The following is a 22649-nucleotide window of genomic DNA, read 5'->3' on the forward strand; positions in this document are numbered from 1 at the left end:
AGTTGGGTACTTCCCTTCTGCCAGGGAGTTAGGTTCTGATAATACCCCAGAGGTTAGGTTCTCATTAACTAATTTCCTCTGGTGGTAGGCTTTTTTCAGAAGAACACATTGGTCATATTTCAAAATCATTCCTTTTCCTGTTTCATACCATAAGCAAGATAGTTGTTTTTCTCCAATATTTACTGTTAGAACCTTGTTGAGCTCCTGGAGTTAAATCTCACAGGACCCCCTATGATTTTGTCCCAGTTGAGTTTTCAACTCTGAGTTGTCCACAGTGAGCTTCCAGCAATTCATCAGTTACAGTTTGGGTAATTGAATCCCAAGTATATTCTGATCATGAGTCTCTGCTCAGGCAAACCATGATTCCAGTATTGAGTACAGCAGTTTGCCCTGTGTTCTACCCAACAGAAGAGATGTTGATTTTTCTGTCTCTTCAACTTTTCACTTGTTGTTAGGATAGAATAAGCCACTCTAAGCCACTTATCTAACTGGAACCAGAAGTTTGATATATACCCCCACTCAGATTTCTTGAGGTATACTTGACAAAGAAAACTTGTATAGATCAATATGGTGATACAATCACCCTCACAAGAAGACCTGGCAGCAACAATCTAAAAAAAAGGCACCAGAGTGGAAATCCTGAAACTCAAGAGTGAGGCTGAAGCAACCCCTGGAACACAGAGAGACTGAGAAGGACTGGGTCAAAATGGTAAGAAGAGTGGCTATACTCTGACCACATTGCCATCCCACCCCCAGGCCAGCATAAAGTCATACCAAGAGGGCCTTCCTGAGCCTATAGTTTCCCTAGTGGGAAAAAAATGAGCCCAGAGTGAACATAGAGCTTCCCTAACAGTGTGGGTCACTTCCTAGGGGGCCCACTCATGTCTAACCTCATAGACGTGGCAGTAGAATTTGTAGAGCTTGGCCACTATAAATCAGATTGTGACAGAGAAGCAGATGAAGCTTTTAGCAACCTTGCATGTTGCTGGTATGTCTGTTACCAGGGCTGCTTATGGGTCCTTGACTGTGCCCTGGGTGGGTCTCTAGGTTGTCAGGACTTCCTTAGGACTAAAGTAGAGTAGGGCTAGATAAGGGTCACAGGACTATTTCAGGAAATACGGTCAGTCCAAGATCAGAGGGAAGTGTTGCCAGGAGCAGAGAATGGCATCTCTTTTCATTGACACCATGGCAGAAGGGGCTGATGGCAGGCCCATAGAAAATGAGACTGGAGTCAAGTCTATAGGAGGACAGATAATTTCACATTTATAACAAGCCATTTTTTTTCCACCTCTGCACTTGTTGAAGCAGCCAAAAGTTACCTAGAGCAGTGCTCAAACTTAACATTCATATGAATTTCCTGAGTGACTTAATACACAGGTTCTGCTTCAGTAGATCTTGAGACAAGCCTTGAAATTCTGCATTTCACACAACCTTCCAGATGAAATTGATGCTGCTGGCACGCAGATCACCCTTTTATTAGCAAGATTCTGGGACAATATTATTGGCCCCTGATCCTGATATTTAGAGGCTTCTCTATTAAATGCCTCAAAAAAGTCCCGAGTAGCTACAACATGGAAGTGATCGCAGCAACCACTCATTATTTACCCAAAATGTCATTGGTATACCAATAGCCTTATAGTGACCTGTTATGTCTAACTCCTGTTGGAATTTGAGGGAAAGGTGACCTCTGTAGGGGAGATAAATCTAACAGTTTTCCAGGAAGGTCCCACTTTACCTGTGTTGATTTGCCCATATCTCAGTTTTATATGTGTGCCCACCAATCCAATAACATATGTCTATTACATTCTCCAAATTCCTCAAACTTCCTGGCTTATTCTTATGGACGAACGCCCACATTTGTACATAACTATTGGAAAAGCAATAGCTTTGACTATATGGAAATTTGTGGGCAAAGTAATGTCTCTGCTTTTTAAAATGCTGTCTAGGTTTGTCACAGCTTTTCTTCCAAGGAGCAAGCATTTTTTAAATTCAAGGCTGTAGTGCCATTCACACTGATATTGGAGCTCAAGAAAATAAACTCTTTCAGTTTCCATTGTTTTGCCATCTATGTGCCATGATTTTACTTTATTGAATGTTGAGTTTTAACTCAGGGTTTTCACTTTCCTCTTTCACCTTCATCAAGAGGCTCTTCAATTCATCTTCACTTTCTTTTTTTAATGATTTAAATGCTATTTATTTATTTATTTATTTATTTTCATTTATTTATATTAGTTGGAGGCTAATTACTTTATAATATTGTAGTGGGTTTTGCCATACATTGATATGAATCAGCCATGGATTTACATGTGTTCCCCATCCCTCTGGGTCATCCTAGTGCACCAGCCCTGAGCACTTGTCGCATGCATCAAACCTGGAATGGCAATCTGTTTCACAATTGATAATATACATGTTTCAATGCTGTTCTCTCAGATCATCCCACCCTTGGACTCCCACAGAGTCCAAAAGTCTGTTCTACACATCTGTGTCTCTTTTTCTGTCTTGCATATAGGGTTATCATTACCATCTTTCTAAATTCCATATATATGCATTAGTATACTGTATTGGTGTTTTTCTTTCTGGCTTACTTCACTCTGTATAATAGGCTCCAGTTTCATCCACCTCATTAGAACTGATTCAAATGTATTCTTTTTAATGACTGAGTAATATTCCATTGTGTATATGTACCACAGCTTTCTTATCCATTCATCTGCTGATGGGCATCTAGGTTGCATCCATGTCCTGGCTATTATAAACAGTGCTGCAATGCACACTGGGGTATACGTGTCTCTTTCAGTTCTGGTTTCCTCAGTGTATGCCCAGGAGTGGGATTGCTAGGTCATATGGTAATTCTATAAGGGTGGTGTCATTTGCATATCTGAGGTTACTGGTATTTCTCCTGGCAATCTTGATTCCAGCTTGTGCTTAATCTATCCTGGGGTTTCACTTAATGTATGCTGCATATCAGTTAAATAAGCAGGGTGATCTATACAGCCTTGACACACTCCTTTCCCAGTTTTGAACAAATTCATTGTTCCATGTACAATTTTAACTGATGCTTTTTGACCTGCATACAGGCTTGTTAGGAGGCAGGTAAGGTGATCTGGTATTCCCATCTCTTGAAGAATTTTCCACAGTTTGTTGTGATCTACCCAGTCAAAATCTTTAGGGTAGTGAATGAAGCAGATATTTTTTTTCTTTCTGGAATTCTCTTGCTTTTCATATGAAAAATTGCTTTTCCAATGAATTTGGCAATTTGATCTCTTGTTCCTCTTGTTCCTCTGAATTTTCTAAATAAAGCTTGTACATCTGGAAGTTCTTGGCTCACATACTGTTGAAGCCTGGCTTGGAGGATTTTGAACATGAGCTTGCTAGCATGTTAAATGAGTGCAATTGCATGGTAGTTTGAATATTCTTTGGCATTGCCCTTCTTTTGGATTGGAATGAAAAATTCCCTTTCCCAGTCCTGTATGCACTGCGGGATTGTCCAAATTTGCTGACATATTGAGCACAGCACTTTAGCAGCAGCATCTTTTAGGATTTGAAATATTTCAGCTGGAATTCCATCACCTCCAGTAACTTCGCTTTTGCACTCCAGAATGGCTGGCACTAGGTGAGTGATCACACCATCATGGTTATCTGGGTCATTAAGATCTCTTTTGTATAGGTCTGTGTACTCTTGCCACCTCTTCTTAATATCTTCTGCTTCTCTTAGGTCCATACAATTTCTGTCCTTCATTGTGCCTATCTTTGCATTAAATGTTCCCCTTGGTGTCTCTAATTTTCTTGAAGTGATCTCTAGTCTTCATTCTATTGCTTTCTTCTATTTCTTTGCATTGATCATTTATGAAGGCTTCCTTATTTCTTCTTTGAAACTCTGCATTCAGATGGGTATATCTTTCCTTTTCTCTTCTGCCTTTTTTTCTTCTTTACTCAGCTATTTGTAAGGGCTTCTCAGACAACCATTTTGGATTTATTTTGTGGGGATGGTTTTGAACACTGTCTTCTGTACAGTGTTAGAAACCTCCATTCACAGTTATTCAGGCACTCCACATATCAGATCTAATTCCTTGAATCTGTTTGTCAATTCCACTGTATAATCATAAGGGATTTGGTTTACCTGAATACCTAAAAGGCCTAGTGGTTTTCCCTACTTTTTAAAATTTAAGTTTGAAATTTTCCATAAGGAGTACCTGATCTGAGCCAGAGTCAGCTCCCATCTTGTTTTTTCTGACTGTATAGAGCTCCATAATTGGCTGCAAAGAATATAATCAATTTGATTTTGGTGTTGATCATCTGGTGACATTCATGTGTAGAATCATCTCTTGTGTTGTTGGAAGAGAGTGTCTGCTGTGCCCAGTATGTTCTCTCGACAAAAATCTAATAGGCCTTTCCCTGTTTCACTTTGTATTCCAAGGCCAAACTTGCCTGATACTCAGGTATCTCTTGACTTCTTATTTTTGCATTCCTGTCCCCTATGATGAAAGGATATCTCTTTTGGTGTTAGTTCTAGAAGACCTGAAGTTCCGTTCAGTTCACTCACTCAGTGGTATCCAACGCTAAACCCCATGATATCCTGGAGCCCATCATCAACTCCTGGAGCTTTCTCAAACTCATGTTGATCAAATCGGTAATGCCATCCAACCATCTCATCCTCTGTCATCCCCTTCTCCTCCTGCCTTCAATCTTTCCCAGCATCAGGATCTTTTCCAATGAGTCAGTTCTTTGCATCATGTGGCCAAAATATTGGAGTTTCAACTTCAGAATCAGCCATTCCAATTAATATTCAAGACTGATTTCCTTTAGGATGGACTGATTGGATCTCCTTGCAATCCAAGGACTGTCAAGAGTCTCCTCCAACACCAGAGTTCAAAAGCATCAATTCTTTGGCTCTCAGCTTTTTTTATATTCCAACTCTCACATTCGTACATGACTACTGGAAAACACATTGCTTTGACTAGTTGGACTTTGTTGGCAAAGTAATGCCTCTGCTTTTAATATGCTGTCTAGTTGATCATAACTTTTCTTCCAAGGAGCAAACGTCTTTAAAGTTCATGGCTGAAGTCACCATCTGGACTGAGTTTGGAGCCCCCCAAAATAAAGTCTGTCACTGTTTCCATTGTTTCCCCATCTATTTGCCATTGAAGTGATGGGACTGGATGCCATGATCTTAGATTCTTGAATGTTGAGTTTTAAACCAGCTTTTTCACTCTCCCCTTTTACATTCATCAAGAGGCTCTTTAGTTATTTCCATTGTGCCATAAGGATGGTGTCATCTGCATATCTGAGGTTACTGACATTTCTTCTGGCAATCTTGATTCCAGCTTGTGCTTCATCCAGCCTGGCATTTCTCATGATGTTATCTGCATATAAGCTAAATAAGCATGGTGACAATATACAGCCTTTATATACTCCTTTACCAATTTTGAACCAGTGGGTTGTTCCATATCAGGTTCTAACTCTTCCTTCTTGACCTGCATACAGATTTCGAAGGAGACAGCTAAGGTGTGGTATTCCGATTTTGTTAAGAATTTTCCAGTTTGTTGTGACCCACACACTCAAAGGCTTTGGTATAGTCAGTTAAGCAGAAGTATATGTTTTTCTGGAACTCTCTTGCTTTTTCAATGATCCAACGGATGTTTGCAGTTCTGGTTCCTATGCCTTTTCTAAATCCAGCTTGAAAATCTGGAAATTCAAGGTTCATGTACAGTTGAAGCCTGGCTTGGAGAATGTTGAGGATTACTTTGAAAACATGCGAGATGAGTGTAATTGTGCAGTAGTTTGAACAATTTTGGGCATTGCCTTTCTTTGGGATTGGAATGAAAACTAACCTTTTCCAGTCTTGTGGCACTGTTGAGTTTTTCAAATTTGCTGGCATATTTAGTGCAGTACTTTAACAGCAGCAACTTTTAGGACTTGTAATAGCTCAACTGGAATTCCATAACCTCCACTCGCTTTGTTCACAGTGATGCTTCCTAAGGCCCACTTGACTTTGGATTCCAGGATATCTGGCTCTAGGTGAGAGATCACACCATCGTGGTTATCTGGGTCATGAAGATCTTTATTGTATAGTTCTTCTGTGTATTCTTGCCACCTCTTCTTTATATCTTGTGGTTATGTTAGGTCCATACCATTTATGTCCTTTATTGTGCCCATGTTTGCATGAAATATTCCCTTGGTATCTGTAATTTTCTTGAAGTGATCTCTAGTCATTCCCATTCTATTCTTTTTCTCTATTACTTTGCATTAATCACTGAGGAAGTCTTTCTTATCTTTCCTTGCTGTTCTTTGGAACTCTGCATTCAAATGGGTATATCTTTCCTTTTCTCCTTTGTCTTGAGTATCTCTCCTTTTCTCAGCTATTTGTAGGGGCTCCTCAGATAACCATTATGCCTTTTTGTATTTCTTTTTCTTGGGGATGATCTTGATCACCACCTCCTGTACAATGTCACGAGTCTCCCTTCATAGTTCTTCAGGCACTCTATCAGATGTAATCACTTGAATATTTTTTGTCATGTCCACTGTATAATTGTAAGGGATTTGATTTAGGTCATACCTGAATGGTCTAGTGGTTTTCCCTTTCTTCAATTTAAGTCTGAATTTGTCAGTAAGGAGTTCATGATCTGAGCCACAGTCAGGTCCCAGTCTGTTTTTTGCTGACTGTATAGAGCTTCCCTATCTTTGGCTGCAAAGAATATAATCAACCTGATTTCAGTATTGACCATCTAGTTATGTCCATGTGTAGCATCTTATCTTGTGTTGTTGGAACAGGATGTTTGCTATGACGTTTGTTCTCTTAGCAAAACTCTGTTAATTTTTGCCCTGTTTCATTTTGTACTCTAAGGTCAAATTCACCTGTTACTCCCGGTATCTCTTGACTCCTAGTTTTGCATTCCAGTCACCTGGGATGTAAAGGACATAGTTCTTTGGTGTTAGTTCCAGAAGATCTTGTAGGTCTTCATAGAACTGTTCAACTTCAGCTTCTTCAGCATTAGTGGTTGGATCATAGACTTGGATTACCAGTATATTGAGTGGTTCACCTTGGCAACAAACAAAATTTATTCTGTCATTTTTGAGATTGTACCCATGTACAACATTTTGGACTCTTTTGTTGACTGTGAGGGCTGCTCCATTTCTTCTCAGGGTTTCTTGCCCACAGTAGTAGACATAATGGTTATCTGAATTAAATTCACCCATTCCAGCCCATTTTAATTCACTGATTCCTAAAATGTTGATGTTCACTCCTGCCATCTCCTATCTGACTACCTCCAGTTTACCTTGATTTGTGCATGTAACATTCCTCGTTCCTTTGCAGTATTGTTCTTGCAGCATCAGACTTTACTTTTACCATCAGACACATCCACAACTGGGCATTGTTTCTATTTTTCCTTAGTCTTTTCATTCCTCCTGGAGCTATTTCTTTGCTCTTCTCCAGTAGCATACTGGGCACCTACTGACCTGGGGAATTCATCTTTCAATGTCATATCTTTTTTCTTTTTCATACTGTTCATGGGGTTCTCAAGGCAGGGATGCTGAAATGGTTTCCCGTTTCCTTCTCCAGTGGACCACGTTTTGTCAGAACTCACCACCATGAACCCGTCCAACTTGAGTGGCCCTATGTGGCATGGCTCATAGTTTCATTGAGTTGGACAAAACTATTATCTGTGTGATCACTTTCATTAGTTTTCTGTTGTTGTGGTTTTCATTCTGTCTCCCATCTGATGGACAAAGATAGGAGGCTTGTGGAAGCTTCCTGATGGGAAGGTGCATGCATCCTTTTGGATCATAGTCTTCTCCAGATGCACGCCCAGGAGTGGGGTTGGAGAATCATTTGGTAGCTCTATTTTTTAGATTTTTAAAGAATCTCCATACAGTTCTCCATAGTGCTTGTACAAATTTACATTCCCACATATGGTGTAGAAGGGTTCCCTTTTCTCCACACTCACTCCAGCATTTATTGCTTGTGGATATTTTAATGACAGCCATTCTGGCTGATGTGAGGAGATATGTCATTGCAGTTTTGACTTGAATTTATCTAATAATTCGTGATGTAGGACATCTTTTCATGAGTCTCTTGGAGACCTGTATGTTTACTTTGAAGAAATGTCTGTTTTGGTCTTTTGCCCATTTTTTTTTTTGATTAGACTATTTGTTTTGATGTCATTAAGCATCATTAGCTATTTATAAATGTAGGAGAACAATCCCTTGTCTGTCACATTATTTGCAAATATTTTCTCCCAATCTGTGGGTTCTCATTTTGTTTTGCTTATTGTTTCCTTTTCTGTGAAAAAGCCTTTGAGTCTGAGTAGGCTCCCATCTGTTTATTATTTCTTGCTTCCATTGTTCTAGGAGATAGATAAAAAAATAAATTTGCTGTGATTTATTACATAGTGTTCTGCCTAAGAATTCCTCTCAGAGTTTTACAACGTCCAGCCTCACATTTAGGTCTTTAATCCATTTTGAGCATATTTTTGTGTATATTGTTAAAGATTCATCTAATTTCATTTTTGTTACATTTAGCTGTCCAGTATTCCCAGCATCATTTGTTGAGAGACTATCAATCTGACATTGTGTAGCTTTGCCTCCTTAGTCATAGATTAATGGACAGTAGGTGCATGGGGTAATTTCCAGGTTTTCTATAATGTTCCATGCATCTATATTTCTATTTTTGTGCCGGTACCACACTGCTTTGATGACTGTAGCTTTGTAGTATAGTTTGAAGTCAGGGAACCCGATTCCTCCAGCTTAATTTTTCTTTCTCATGATTGCTTTGACTATTACAGATCTTTTTTGTCTCCATAGAAATTTTAAGATTTTTTTTTGTTCTAGGTCTGTGAAAAATGCCATTGGTAATTGATAGGGGTTGTGTTGAATCTGAAAGTTGCCTTGGATAGTGTAGTAATTTTGACAATATTGATTCTTCCAATACATGAACATCTGTTTGGGTCTTTTGTTTTGTTTTGTTTTAAATTTATTTATTTTTTAATTGAAGGATGATTGCTTCACAGAATTGTGCTGGTATTTGCCAAACATCAATGTGAATATTTGATTTCTTTCATCAGTTTCTCATAGTTTCTAGGAATACAGGTTTTTTGTCCCCTTAGGTATGTTTCAGGTCAGTTGCTCAGCCATGTCTGACTCCTTGCGATCCCATGGAGTGCAGCATGCCAGGCCTCCCCGTCCATCACCGACTCCTGGAGTTTACTCAAACTCACGTCCATTAGTCGATGATACCATCCATGTCTCATCCTCTGTTGCCCATTCTCCTCCTGCCCTCAGTCTTTCCTAGGTATGTTTAGTCCTAGGTAGTTTATTCCTTTTGATGTGATGGTAAAAGGAATTGTTTCTTGAATTTTTCTTTTTGATCTTTTCATTTGTTGTTCAGTCACTCAGTCATGTCCAAGTCTTTTGGATCCTATGGACTGCAGTATGCCAGGGTTCCATGCTTTACTCTCTCCCAGAGTTTGCTCAAACTCATGTCCATTAGTTAATGATGCCATTGCCCCTTCCTCCTCCTGCCCTCAGTCTTTCCCAGCATCAGGGTCTTTTCCAATGAGTTGACTCTTAGCATCAGGTAGCCAAACTATTGGAGCTTTGGTGTTAGTCCTTCCAATGAATATTCAGGGTTTATTTCCTTTAGGATTTACTGGTTTGATCTGTTTGCTGCCCAAGGGACTCTCAAGAGTCTTCTCCAGCACCACAGTTCAAAGGGATCAAGTTTTCAGTGAGCAGCCTTTTTCTATTGTCCAGCTCTCACATTCTTACATAACTACTGGAAAAACCAAAGCTTTGACTATACAGACTTTGTCAGGAAAGTAATGTCTCTGCTTTTTAATACACTGTCTAGATTTGTAATAGTTTTTCCTCCAAGGAGCAAGTATCTTTTAATTTCATTGTTGCAGCTGCCATCCACAGTGATTTTTGAGCCCAAGAATATAAAGTCGTTACTGTTTCCATTGTTTCTCCATCTATTTGTCATGAAGTGATGGGACCCGATGCCATCATCTTAGCTTTTTGAATGTTGAGTTTTATGCCAGCTTTTTCACTCCCCTCTTTCACCTTCTTCAAGAGGCTTTTTAGTTCTTCATTTTTCTGCCATTAGGGTGATGTCATCTGTATATCTGAGGTTATTGTTATCTCTCCCATCAATCTTGATTCCAGATTGAATTTCACCCAGCTTGGCATTTTGCATGATATACTCTGTATATAAACTAAAATAGCAGATGACAGTATATAGCCTTGATGTATTCCTTTCCCAATTTGGAACCATTTTGTTGTTCCATGTATGGTTCTAACTGTTGCTTCTTGACCTGCATACAGGTTTGTCAGGAGGCAGATAAGTTGGTCTGGTATTTCCATTTAAGAATTTTCCACAGTTTGTTGTGATCAACACAGTCAAAGGCTTTGGCATAGTCAATGAAGCAGACATACATGTTTTTCTGGAATTCCCTTGTTGGTGTATAGAAATGTAACAGATTTCTGTTGTATATGTGTATTAATTTTGAAACCTACAACTTTATCTGATTCACTGATGCATTCTAGAACTTTTCTGGTAGCATCTTCAGGATTTTCTATGTATAGTACCATATCATCTGTGAATAGTGACAGTTTAATTTCTTCTTTTCCAATTTGGGTTCCCTTTACTTCTTTTTCTTCTCTAAGAGTCGACATCCTTGTCTTTTTCCTGATCTTAGAGGAAATGTTTTCAGCTTTCACCATTGTGTATGATGTTAGCTGTAAGTCTGGCACATATGGCCTTTATTATATTGAGTATGTTCCCTCTATGGCCGTTTTCTGGAGGGTTTTATCATAAATGTGTTCTGAATTTTGTCAAAAGCCTTTTATGTATCTATTGAGATGTATATTTTTTATTCTTCAGTTTGTTGATGTTGTGTATCACATTGATTGATTTGCAAATATTGAAAAATCCTTGCATACCTGGGATGAATCCTGTGATCATGGTGCATGGTCTTTTTAAATGTATGGATTCAAATTGCTTGTATTTTGTTGAGGATTTTTGCATCCATGTTGATCAGTGATATTGGCCTGTAATTTTCTTTCGTTTTTGTGTGGTATCTCTGTCTGGTGTTGGTATCAGGGTGACAGTGGCCTGATAGAATGAGTTTGGAAGTGTTCCTTCCTCTGCAATATTTTGGAACAGTTTCAGAAGATAGGTGTTAACCCTTCTCTAAATGTATGATAGAATTCACCCATGAAACCATCAGGTCATGGACTTTTGTTTGCTGGGAGTTTTTATTTTTATTTTTTAATTTATTTTTAAATTTTTATTCTTTTTCCATTTATTTTTATTAGTTGGAGGCTAATTACTTTACAATATTGCTGGGAGTTTTTAAATCACAGTTTCAATTTCAATGTTTGTGATTGGTCTGTTCATAATTTCTATTTCTTCCTGGTTCAGTTTTGGGATTTGCACCTTTCTAAGAATATGTCCATTTTTCCAAGTTGTCCATTCTGTTGTCATAGAGTTGCTCATAGTAGTCTCTAATGATCCTTTGTATTTCTCTGGAGTAAATTGTAACTTCTCTTTTTTCATTTCTAATTTTATTGAGTTGGGTTCTCTCCCTTTTTTCCTTGATGAGTGTGGTTAAAATATTATTGGTTTTGTTTATCTTTTCAAAGAACCAGCTTTAAATTTCATTAATCTTTACAATTGTTTTCTCTGTTCCTATTCATTTATTTCTTCTATGATGTTATTTCTTTCCTTCTGCTAACTTTAGTTTTTGTTTGTTCTTACTCTAGATATTTTGGGTGTAAGGTCAGGACTTTTATTTGAGATTTTTTTGTATTTCTTCAGGAAGATTGTATGCTATAAATGTCCCTCTTAGAACTGCTTTTGTTGCCTCCCATAGGTTTTGGACTGTTGTGCTTTTAATTGTCTCTAGGTATTTTTGTACTTGCTGTTTGATTTCTTCAGTGATTCTTTAGCTGTTTAGTATCATATTGTATTTTTATAATTTTTATTGTAGTTTCTTTCTAATCTTATAGTGTTGTGATAAGAAAAGATGCTTGATGTGGTTTTAATTTTCTTAAATTTACTGAGGCTCACCTTATGGCTCTCCATGTGGTCAATACTGGAGAATGTTCTGTGTGCACTTGAAAAGTATGCATAGTCTGCTGCTTTTGGATGGAATGTTCTATAAATATCAAATAAGTCCATGTGATCTAAAGTTTTATTTAAGCCCTGTGTTTCCTTATTAATTTTCTGTCTGGATGGCAATGTGATTTAGGATGAGGTTTTTGTCCACACCAACAATGTGATTTATGGTGGGGGCTCTGAGTTACCTGGTATCAGTTCATCTTCTGAGGGGACTGTAGACAGGGATCAGCCACAAGGGCAGTGATAAAGCTCCAACAAAATCTTAAGAAAGTTGAGTGTGCTTTCCTGGCTGGCAATAATCCATGCATATTGTCACATATTTATTTTGGAAAGTAACATTGTCCTCACTCCACAGGAATAGGAAAATTGAAGCTGTTTGGTACTTTCTTATACTCTGCTCTATGCTTTTTCCCTTGACTGATTTTCATCTGTATCCTTTAGGTTTCATAAGGCATGACCATGAGTATACCAATGAACTCTGTGAGTCTTGTAGTGAATTATCAAACCTAAGGGTGTTATTTGGGATCCCTATACTCTCAATTGGTGTCGGAAGGGAGGGTTGTCTTGTGTGAACTCTTTCCCCTAACTTCTCAATTGCTCTAACATTCACAATACGGTAGAATTTTCCTTGTCTTCTGAGACTTGGTTCAAACATTTCCTTCTTTGGTAGAGATGTCTAATGTTCATTCATATCTAGTTCTCCTGCCCTTCTGAGTTTGTAGGACTTTGACAGTTTTCTATTTCCTTAAAGTTGGATGAGGCCTTATGATCAGTTCTGGCTAGAGAATTTAACTGTAAGTGAGAAACAATCTAGGGCTCTCTCTTCAGCTGTGGTGATTATAGAACTACATCTTGAGATGGAGGTGTAGCAAGGCAGAAGAAGCCCATATCATGTACTATCACATGGGTGATAGCTGTTCTGTAAAGTCACCTGGACTCAGAGCAGGATTTGTATGAGCAAGAAATAAACTCTTATATGTTAAGCCATTAAGATTCATATTCATGTATGAATATAGCACAATATTGTAAAGCAATTATCATTCAATTTAAAACAAATAAATTAAAAAAGAAACTGTATAAACAACAAGGAAAAAAAGACTTGAGGGAATATCTCTTATTGCAGTACACTAAACTTATCCTGACTGATTACAAAGATCTTCCTCAATTAGAATTAACCACTCCATATTCTGAGTGCCTTGAGGACTTCATCCATCCTTGTTATGGCCCATGTTTATAGTTTCTCACTAAACTCTGAGACTGTAGGCAGAGATTTTATTTTAGTCATCTTGATATCTCTTGTGTACCAACCATAAGACCTAGCCCAGATTATATATTTAGGACATGCAAGTTAAATCTAATTCAGTTGGTTGGAAACATGGCTGTTGTGTAGATGGACAAAGCCTCACCTAAAAAGCTGCCTTGAAGGACCTATTGGTGAGTTAAATAGAAGTAATACAGGCTTCTGAAGGACACAGGACCACTCTATCGCCATGCACCATTCCTTTTACTTGTCCCCAATTATATGAGAAAACACTCATGGCCATATGAGAAAACGCTTCATGAGAAAGAAGAAAGAAATGGGAGAGATGGAACCAGAATAGTGTGCTTCTAGTGAACATGAATTTACCTCCAAAAATTCCTCTCCAACCGTGTTGGCAAACCCAGATGGTCTAATATACCTATGACCAGGCTAAACTGTTGTACTGCAGGCAGTTGTACTTGGGGGAATGCTGAGGTCTCCTTTTGTTATCCTGGACCTGATAGGTAAAGGCCTGGGTGAGCAAGGTCTATCTAACCAGCATTCTATTCTATTCAGGACAGAAGCCTCTGGGAGGCAGAGGTAAGCAGGTCAACATAAATAGGGAAATTCCAAAGGGTCCAAAGGTTAAGCAGGCTAAGCAGCAGAGTGGTGGCCTCAGTGACTAAAACACTGAAGTAAGTCAAAACCCACAGCAGAGACCTTGGGCCTCCTTCTATTTGCTCTTAGTACTAGAGACAAAAGGACCTGTGGTCGTAGTCATCTGTTGGAAGTCTAGATTAGAAAACTTAAAGAGATAGGGCTCTCGAGGAGAATATAGAAAGTGACACTCATTCATATGCTAGTATTAGCTCATTCCATATTCTTGTTTCCAACTGTCCTCAATCCATGTGGCACCCAGGAACACTCTAAGAGTAAGCAACTCTGAGATCAGTTTGAAGCAGATTGGGAGACGAGTGACGAATAAGCATTTTATTAGGGTCAGTGTTTATTTCTTCTGGAGAAAGGCAGGTGAAGTAGTACCAGAACATACAAACCATTGTATCTCTGCTGGGTAACATAAGATACCACACAGGAACCTTGTGGGCAGCAAGGAGCATGTTTGTGTAGGAGACACCATGATGAAATAAACACTTTGGGGGATAGATAAATGTGTCTATTTCAGAGGAAACAGGACTGGAAGCATTAGGAAATAGCTGGAGGTGGGGGATTCCTAAGTGATATGGATTCTGGTTAGGTTCAAAAAGCAGCTTTTAAGATCATGTGCGAGTGCACAGGGCAAGTACTGGACTTGCAGCTGCAAGGAAAAGGAGCAAAGTCAGGAATGGGTCTTTAAGACTTGTCAAAGGGCGAAGTGACATGAAGGACAGTCCTACCCATAAAGACATTTGAAGTGCCTCTGTTACAGAATCAAACTTGGTTCTCGTGGCCCACTCTTTAAGAAATAACATGGAAGGCCACAGACAGCCCATGGTATGCCTGGCTATAGAACAACAGGACTGGCAGGTTAGGCTGGAATAATTAGCCCCCACCAGGCAAATTCCCTTTATTTAGCAATTGGTAAAACATACACACATAAAATAGCATGAGAGCTATGCCTAGAGGTGTCTTTTACTTCTTTTATTGAACTCCATAAATATTTTCATAAGGCTTTGTGTCATTACAACATCATATTTTTGTTAAACATTTTTTTAAACACACAACTTTGACACTTGTTTGACAGGGTCAAACAATCAGATAGAAGAAATGAAATAATAAACTGGCAAGTGCAGAGCAGCAGGGGTAATCAAAATCACTGTTGCCCATCCATCCACCCCAGCCCACCCCATCCCCAAAGCACTAAAAGATCACTATTTGGTTTCACACTAGAATTGTTAGAACTCTCTTGTTGCTGTCCTTATACATCCTTTAGAGACATACATGTAGAAGGAATGAGAGAGAGAGGGAGAAAGAGGAGTTGAGTTTCTGGATTAGGCCATTCTATGGCAGGTTCCAAGCCTTTTGGAGAGCAAATCCAGGCCTCATTGAGGTGAGGAAAGGGGATCTCTGGACCATGCAGAAACAGAGATTTACAGATTCCTTAGGGAGAGCACTGCTGTGGGGACACAGAATAGGCTTGGATTCTGAACTCAGGTAATGGGGGCTCCCCTTGAGGCTGTCCATCACTGGTCTGCTTGCTGTCATAGGTTACAGGAATTTTCTGACCAATGGTAAACTGATTTCTTATTGTTTTCACAAGTTATTGGCATCTGATGAGACCAGTGAGTTGGGTAGGTGAGAGGTAGGTGGAAAAGAGGTGATAATCCCTGATCCTGGAGCTCTGTGTCCTGCTCCCTGTCCAGGGGAGCAGGAGGGGGTGTGGGAGGGAGCTTGGCCAAGAGAAGTTGTAGGTCCAGGGACCTATCCAAGCATCCCCTTTTGGTGTGCCCCCAAGCTCTGGAGAAACATGTCAAGGCCAGGCCTAATGGGGAAGAATGGAAAGTGGGAAAACAATGTACACTCAAGGGAGGCCTACAAAGCCAGATATTCTGTTTGACAGGGAGGTCAATTTAGCTTCGGCACTCAGTACCAGGTTCTTTGCCAAGGGGGCTTAAGTAGTTGGGTCTTGTGCTGAGCAGTGGTGGCCAGTCCCGAGCTCTAGCCCTCTGCTCAATTCAGGCTTATCCTTGGCTTACTCCTCAAGTCTCATTTGGGTGTGGTGGAATGTGAGCTTAAACAGGTTGTTATTTGATTCCCAAAGAGGAGAAATTCCAAGGCTAGACAGGGCCTGGTCTGGATCAGGAAGCATAAAAGCAGCAATCAAGCTAGCTATGTTAAGTGTCCCATTCAGCCACAGCTGCTGCTCATTAAGCTGAGGTCCTTTCATGATGAAGTCTTCTTCTCCCACAGGGTCCAGGACAGACTCAATCTCCTCACTAGAATGGCTCTCCATAGTAGGGCCCATCTTTACTCCTTTGTACTACATTCTTCTTACTATTCAAGGTTTACCTACCCAAAAGGCCATGTGGAGAGGAGGAATAGGGAGTACACATAGGGAGCCTGTCTCTTTGTGTGGGAAGTGTAAAGCCTGCCAAAAATGAACCTGAGGGTAGCAACTTTGCCTCAGATTCTTTCTCCACAGGGACATGTCCCCTGGGCTTCTCACTTGCTTACTTCAATTGTGGTGGGATGGGAGAATATTGGAAATAGGGCATTCTTTGAGTTCCAGAAGTGCTTTAATTATGCTCATACCAGCAATCCTCCTGTGTAGGGGAGAGCAGGAGAAAGAAGGAAAACAGGGAGGAGGATGAAGGAGCCATGGAAGATTATCCATGCAATCTGCTAACAATGGCGGAAGTTACACCTAAGTTAGGAACTGTAAGTACATATCTTGGACTGAGGATGTCTCTTTCCATGCCCGTCTTTATTCTTTCCTATAAGAGATTACTCTCAGCCCTGGATTCTGTCTAGGTCAATAATTTGAATACAGCTGATGATCTTGGTCAGGTGAGCTCTGTTTTGACCTCTCACAGACTCTGAATAATGCTGCCTAAACAATCTGCAAATGTGAAGCAGTTATAACCAGGCTGCTGAACTGACTTCAGTGGGGAACCATGCCCTAAACCTACCTGTTACTGGAGACAGTTGAATCCCTCCTTCAAGGGGCAGAGTCTCAGCCTCTTTGCTTCTAGTTCAGACTTTTTAAGTTAGGGGAGGAAGAAGCCTAGAAGAAACCCCATAACCAAAGTGGCATGAAGAAGAGAATAACTGACCCAAACTAAACCCCAGATACAAAACTGTCGTGACCCAGCAGTGCTACAGCATGGGAACCCCCAGTGCTAGAAGAAGAAACAGCCCAAATGCAGAACATTTTCTGAACAAAAGTCCCTTCTAGTGTTATTCTGACGTTCTCTTACTTCTGTTTAGTTTCAATCCCTCCACAACACCTAAAACACAGTGAAAGCAATAGAAATATTGAGCAGTTATGTCACAGGGCACAACAGAGCATGTCCAGATTGGTATGACTAGGACAGAAGATGCAGGAAAAAGGCTATTTGGGGCAACTGCAGGGCTGCAGAAACATTCGCAGATGATCAGTCGAGGGAGAGGAGAAAGGGGATCCTTCCTTTACCCAATGAGAAGTAAAAGGAAAAAAAAGAAATTCAAAACTCCCAAACTCCACCATATTAAATTAAATTCAAAATTCATCAGCATCAATATCATCAGGAAAGTAAAAAACAATACAACACATCTATGTTAATAATGACAAGTCAATGAATCATTCACAGGAGAGCAAAAAGATTATCTCAACAAAAAAGGAACAAATAGAAATGTAAGTTTCTGAAAGTAAAGGGGAGGGGGGCAGGATAAGAACAGAAAACTTTTTAAGGGATCACGTGTTTGGAAGTCATTGGTACTTCTTCCTACCAACTACAGATTTTACTTGCCCAAAACAACAGAAAACATTTTTGGTCCTTCTGCATGTGTGTGTGTGTGAGTGTGAGTGTGAGTGTGTGTGTGTGTGTGTGTGTGTGTGTGTATGTAGTTGGGTGTGTGGGTGTGTACACTCAAGACTTTGTGTGTTTTTGTGTATGTGTGTGTATGCATGTGTGCGTATATGTATATATATATATATATAAATTTCAACAGTGCTTCTCCAAAAAAAGGTCCATCTATAAATATAATTTTATTTATTTTAAAATTATCTGCCTCCCTGTTGGTATTATTTTTTGAAGGGGGTTAACCTGCTGAAGTTTTGCCAGAATGGTGACTGGCTGCGCTTGGGTTCGGTGAACTCAAAGACCTGCGACTGAGCGATGCCATCGGGGACCAGGTATTGGCCCTGGTTTAACGGGTCCTGTGGTGGTGGGTAGGAAGGAGGAACTGAGCGGGCAGAGTTGACACCTAGAGTAGATGGGAGATCAAAGGGAAATGGTATAAATTAAGTAGCAAGGGGCTTCTCAAATCACCTAGTGCCCCATGTTTAATCCTTATCTATATTCAGAACAGAATAGGCTGAAGCACAAAGCATATGACTCAGAATGCAAGGATGATTTCTCTATTGCTCCCAAATACCTTTTTCATTTGCTGGTCAGTGTCTGAAATTTCAACATTACAGCTTCTCTGTCTTTGTTTGATGACTTGATCCCATTACCCTGGAAGCAATGTCACATTAAGCCATCATATATCATTAAGCCATTGGCAGTGAGAAGGAAACATTTCTTTTCTAAAAGTGAGTATTTTGCTGTTTTTTTATTCTTATTACTGTTTTCCAGCTTTATTGAGATTCAACTGACATAGTATTGTGTAAGTGTAAGGTGTTAAATGTGATGATTCATTATATGCATATACTGTGAAATAATTACCACAATAAGGTTAGTTAACACATCCATCACCTCACACAATTACTTTTGTGGAAAGAACATTTAAGAACCTCCTAAGTATACAATACTCTTAGCACCTCCAAAGTATATAATAGAGTATTGTTAACTATATTAACCATACTGTATATTATACCCCCAGAACTTCATCATATAACTAGAAGTTTGTGCCCTTTGACCAACATCTCCCCACTTTCCCCAATGCCAACCCCAAACCCTGGCAACCAGCAATCTATTTTCTGTTTCTATAACTTTGCATTTTTCAGCTTGCACTTAAAAGAGACATCAGATAATATTTGCATTTTATGACTTCTTTCTCACAGCATAACTCACTAAAGATCATTCATATTTCCATGAATGATAGGATTTCTTTCTTTTTATGGCGGAATAGTATACCATGGTGTGTATGTATATGTCTTCATTGGGTATATGGTTTATAAACAATTTCTCCCATTCCATAGGGAGCCTTTTCATTTTAATAGTTTGTCTTTTGCTGAGCAGATTTCAAGTCCCACTTGCTTATTTTTATTTCTCTGGCTTGTGCTTTAGGTGTCATATTTAAAAACACATTGGCAAGACCAAAGTCAAGAAGTATTTGCTCTTTGTTTTCTTCGAGGATTTCTACATATGTGGGTCTTACGCATAAGTCATTAATCTGCTTTGAGTTAAGTTTTGTGACTGGTGTAGTATGGGGGAGGGGGTTGATACAGTCCTCTGCATGTAAATATCTAGTTTTCCCAATGCCATTAGTAAAAGAGTAGTTTTCCCTTGTGTTTCCACCCTGGCTCAGTGGTAAAGAATCTGATTTCAATGCAGGAGATGCAGTTTCGATCCCTGGGTCAGGAAGATACCCTGGGGAAGGAAATGGTAACCCACTCCAGTATTCTTGCCTGGGTAAGCCCATGGATAGAGGAGCCCAGTGGGCTACAGTCCATGGGGTCGCAAACAGTTGGACATGATGAGTGACTAAAACAAAAACAACAAATTTTCCCTTTCTGAATATTCTTGGCCCACTTATAAATAGTAGTTGAACATAAGTATGGTTTTATAATTGGGCCCTCAATTCTGTTCCATTCATCTATATGTTGGTTTTTAATGTAAGCACCATATTTTTTTTGATTACTATAGTTTTGCAATATAGTTTGAAATTGGGATGTATGATTGCCCCCATTTTTGTTCTTCTTTCTCAGAATTTCTTTGGTAAATTGGGGTCTTTTCTGGTTCCATATGAATTTTAGGACTCTTTTTTTTATCCTATGAAAAATGCCATGAAATTTGAGATAGAGATTACACCAAATATACAGATGGCTTTGTGTAGTAAGGTCATTTCCACAATATCATCTTATAATCCATGAATATGTGATATCTTCCCATTTATTTGTGTCTTCAATTTTTTTCATAAGTGTCTAATAGATTTAAATGTACAGATCTTTAACTTTCTTGGTACACCTACTCCTAAGTATTTTATTATTGTGTTCTGTTGCAAAGGCGGTTATGTTGGTAATTTCTCTGTGGATGTTTGTTGCTATTGAAACAAAACTGATTTTTGTACAACTGATTTTGTATACTGAAATATTACTGAATTCCTTTACTATTCTAATATTTTTATATCTTAAGAGTCTCTACAGTTTTATATGTATGAAATCATGTCATCTGCAAACAGAGATAATTGACTTCTGACTTTAATTGCTTTTTTTTTCCTGACGACTCTGGCTAGGACTTTAACCGTTATGCCTAATAGGAGTAGTGAGAGTTGGTATCCTTCTCTTTTCCCTGATCTTAAAGGAAATGCTTTCAAACTCTTACCATTGAATATGATGTTATTAGCAGTGAACTTCTAAAAAATTGAGGCGATCATGTGATTTTTACCTTTCTCTATAAATGTGGTATATATTTATTGATTTACATATGTAGACAATGTTTGCATCCTAGACATGAATCACACTTGATGATGGTGCATGATCTATTTACATATTGTTGAATTTGGTTTGCTAGTATTTTGTTGAGAATTTTTGCATCTATACTCATCAAGGTTATTGGCCTGTATTACCTAGTAGTATCTTTATCCTGCTTTGGTTTTGGGGTAATGCTGGCCTCATAAAATGAGCTTGAGAGTGTTCCTTTCACTTCAAGTTTTTGGGCTAGTTTGAGAAAGACTGGTATTAATTCTTATTGAAAGGTTTCATGAAAATCACCAGTGAAATAACCCATCACTGGGCATTTCTTTGTTGGGAGGTTTGACTGATTAAATCATTTCACTTGTTGTTTGCCTGTTCACATTTTGTATTTTTTCCCAATTGAGACATAATAGACATATTACATTGTATAAGATTAAGGTATGCAACATAATGATTTGATATATGTATATAGTGGAAAAAGATAAGCACATCAAGGTCACTTAACATCTGTCATATCACATAGTTAAAAAAGTTTTTATCTTCTGATGAGAACTTTTAAGATCTATTCTCTTAGAAAATTTCAAATATATAATAGAGCCTTGCTAACTATAGTATTCATGCTGTATATCACTTCCCTTGTTGTTGTTCAATCGCTCAGCCATGTCTGACTCTTTTTGACCCCATGGACTACAGCATGCCAGGCTTCCCTGTCCTTCACCATCTTGCAGAGTTTCCTCAAACTCATGTCCATTGAGTTGGTGATACCACCCAGTCATCTCAACCTGTTTTCCCCTTCTCCTCCTGTCTTCAGTCTTTCCCAGAAAGGGGGTGTTTTCCAATGAATTGGCTCTTTGCATCAGGTGGCCAAAGTATTGGAATTTCAGCTTCAGCATCAGTCCTTCGAATGAATATTCAGGGTTGATTTCCTTTAGGATTGACTAGTATGATGTCCTTGCAGTCCAAGAAGCTCTCAAGAGTCTTCTCCAAAACCTCAGTTAGAAAACATCTATGGGGAGGGAGGTGGGAGGGGGGATTGGGATGGGGAACACATGTAGATCCAAGGCTGATTCATGTCAATGTATGGCAAAAACCACTACAATATTGTAAAGTAATTAGCCTCCAACTAATAAAAATAAATGGAAAAAAAAAGAAAACATCAATTCTTCGGTGCTCAGCCTTCTTTATGGATCAACTCTCACATCCATACATGACTACTGGAAAAACCATAGCTTTGACTATACTCTGTCAGCACAGTAGGCCTCTGCTTTTTGATACGCTGTCTAGGTTTGTCATAGCTTTTCTTCAAAACAGCAAGTGTCTTTTAAGTTCATGGCTGCAGTCATCATCTGCAGTGATTTTTGAGCCCAAGAAAATAAACTCTGTCAACAGTTTCCATTGTTTCCAAATCTAGTTACCATGAAGTGATGTGACCAGATGCCATGATCTTCATTTTGTGAATGTTGAGCCCTAAGTCAGCTTTTTCACACTCCTCTTTCAACTTCATCAAGAGGCTCTTTAGTTCCTCTTAACTTTCTGCCATAAAGGCAGTGTCATCTGCGTATTTGAGGTTATTGATATTTCTCCTGGCAATCTTGATTCCAGCTTGTACTTCATCCAGCATAGCATTTTGCATGATGTACTCTGCATATAAGTTAAATAAGCAAAGTGACAATATACAACCTTGATGTTCTCCTTTCCTATTTTGAACCAGTCTGTCGTTTCATGTCCAGTTCTAACTGCTGATTCTTGACCTGCATACAGGTTTCTCAGAAGGTAGACAAGGTGCTTTGGTATTCCCATCTCTTTAAGAATTTTTCATAGGTTGTTGTGATCCACACAATCAAAGACTTTAGTACAAGTAGATTTTTTTCCTGGAATTCTCTTGCTTTTCCTATGATCCAACTGATGTTGGCACTTTGATCTCTGGTTCCTCTGCCTTTTCTAAATCTAGCTTGTATATCTGGAATTCTCAGATCACATACTGTTGAAGCCTAGCTTGAAGGATTTTTAGCATTACC

The 22649-nt window shown here is 39.0% G+C and overlaps 1 protein-coding gene across 8 annotated transcripts in view; it reads right to left on the reverse strand.

The window, feature by feature from the left end:
* The window catches only part of ARHGEF9 (Cdc42 guanine nucleotide exchange factor 9), a 396118-nt gene that overhangs the window by 29154 nt on the left and 344315 nt on the right, over window positions 1-22649 (reverse strand). For 7 of the 8 annotated variants that reach the window (XM_070461883.1, XM_070461885.1, XM_070461888.1 and 4 more), the window contains one exon: window positions 14979-18257. The exons of the other annotated variant lie outside the window; for it this stretch is intronic. In XM_070461883.1, coding sequence (XP_070317984.1) covers window positions 18076-18257 — 182 coding nt within the window. In that variant the 3' untranslated portion in view covers window positions 14979-18075. Of the gene's footprint in view, window positions 1-14978; window positions 18258-22649 lie in introns of those variants that run through there. 8 annotated transcript variants of the gene reach the window in all.

Source organism: Odocoileus virginianus, chromosome X, assembly GCF_023699985.2.
Source record: "Odocoileus virginianus isolate 20LAN1187 ecotype Illinois chromosome X, Ovbor_1.2, whole genome shotgun sequence".
NCBI lineage: Eukaryota > Metazoa > Chordata > Mammalia > Artiodactyla > Cervidae > Odocoileus > Odocoileus virginianus.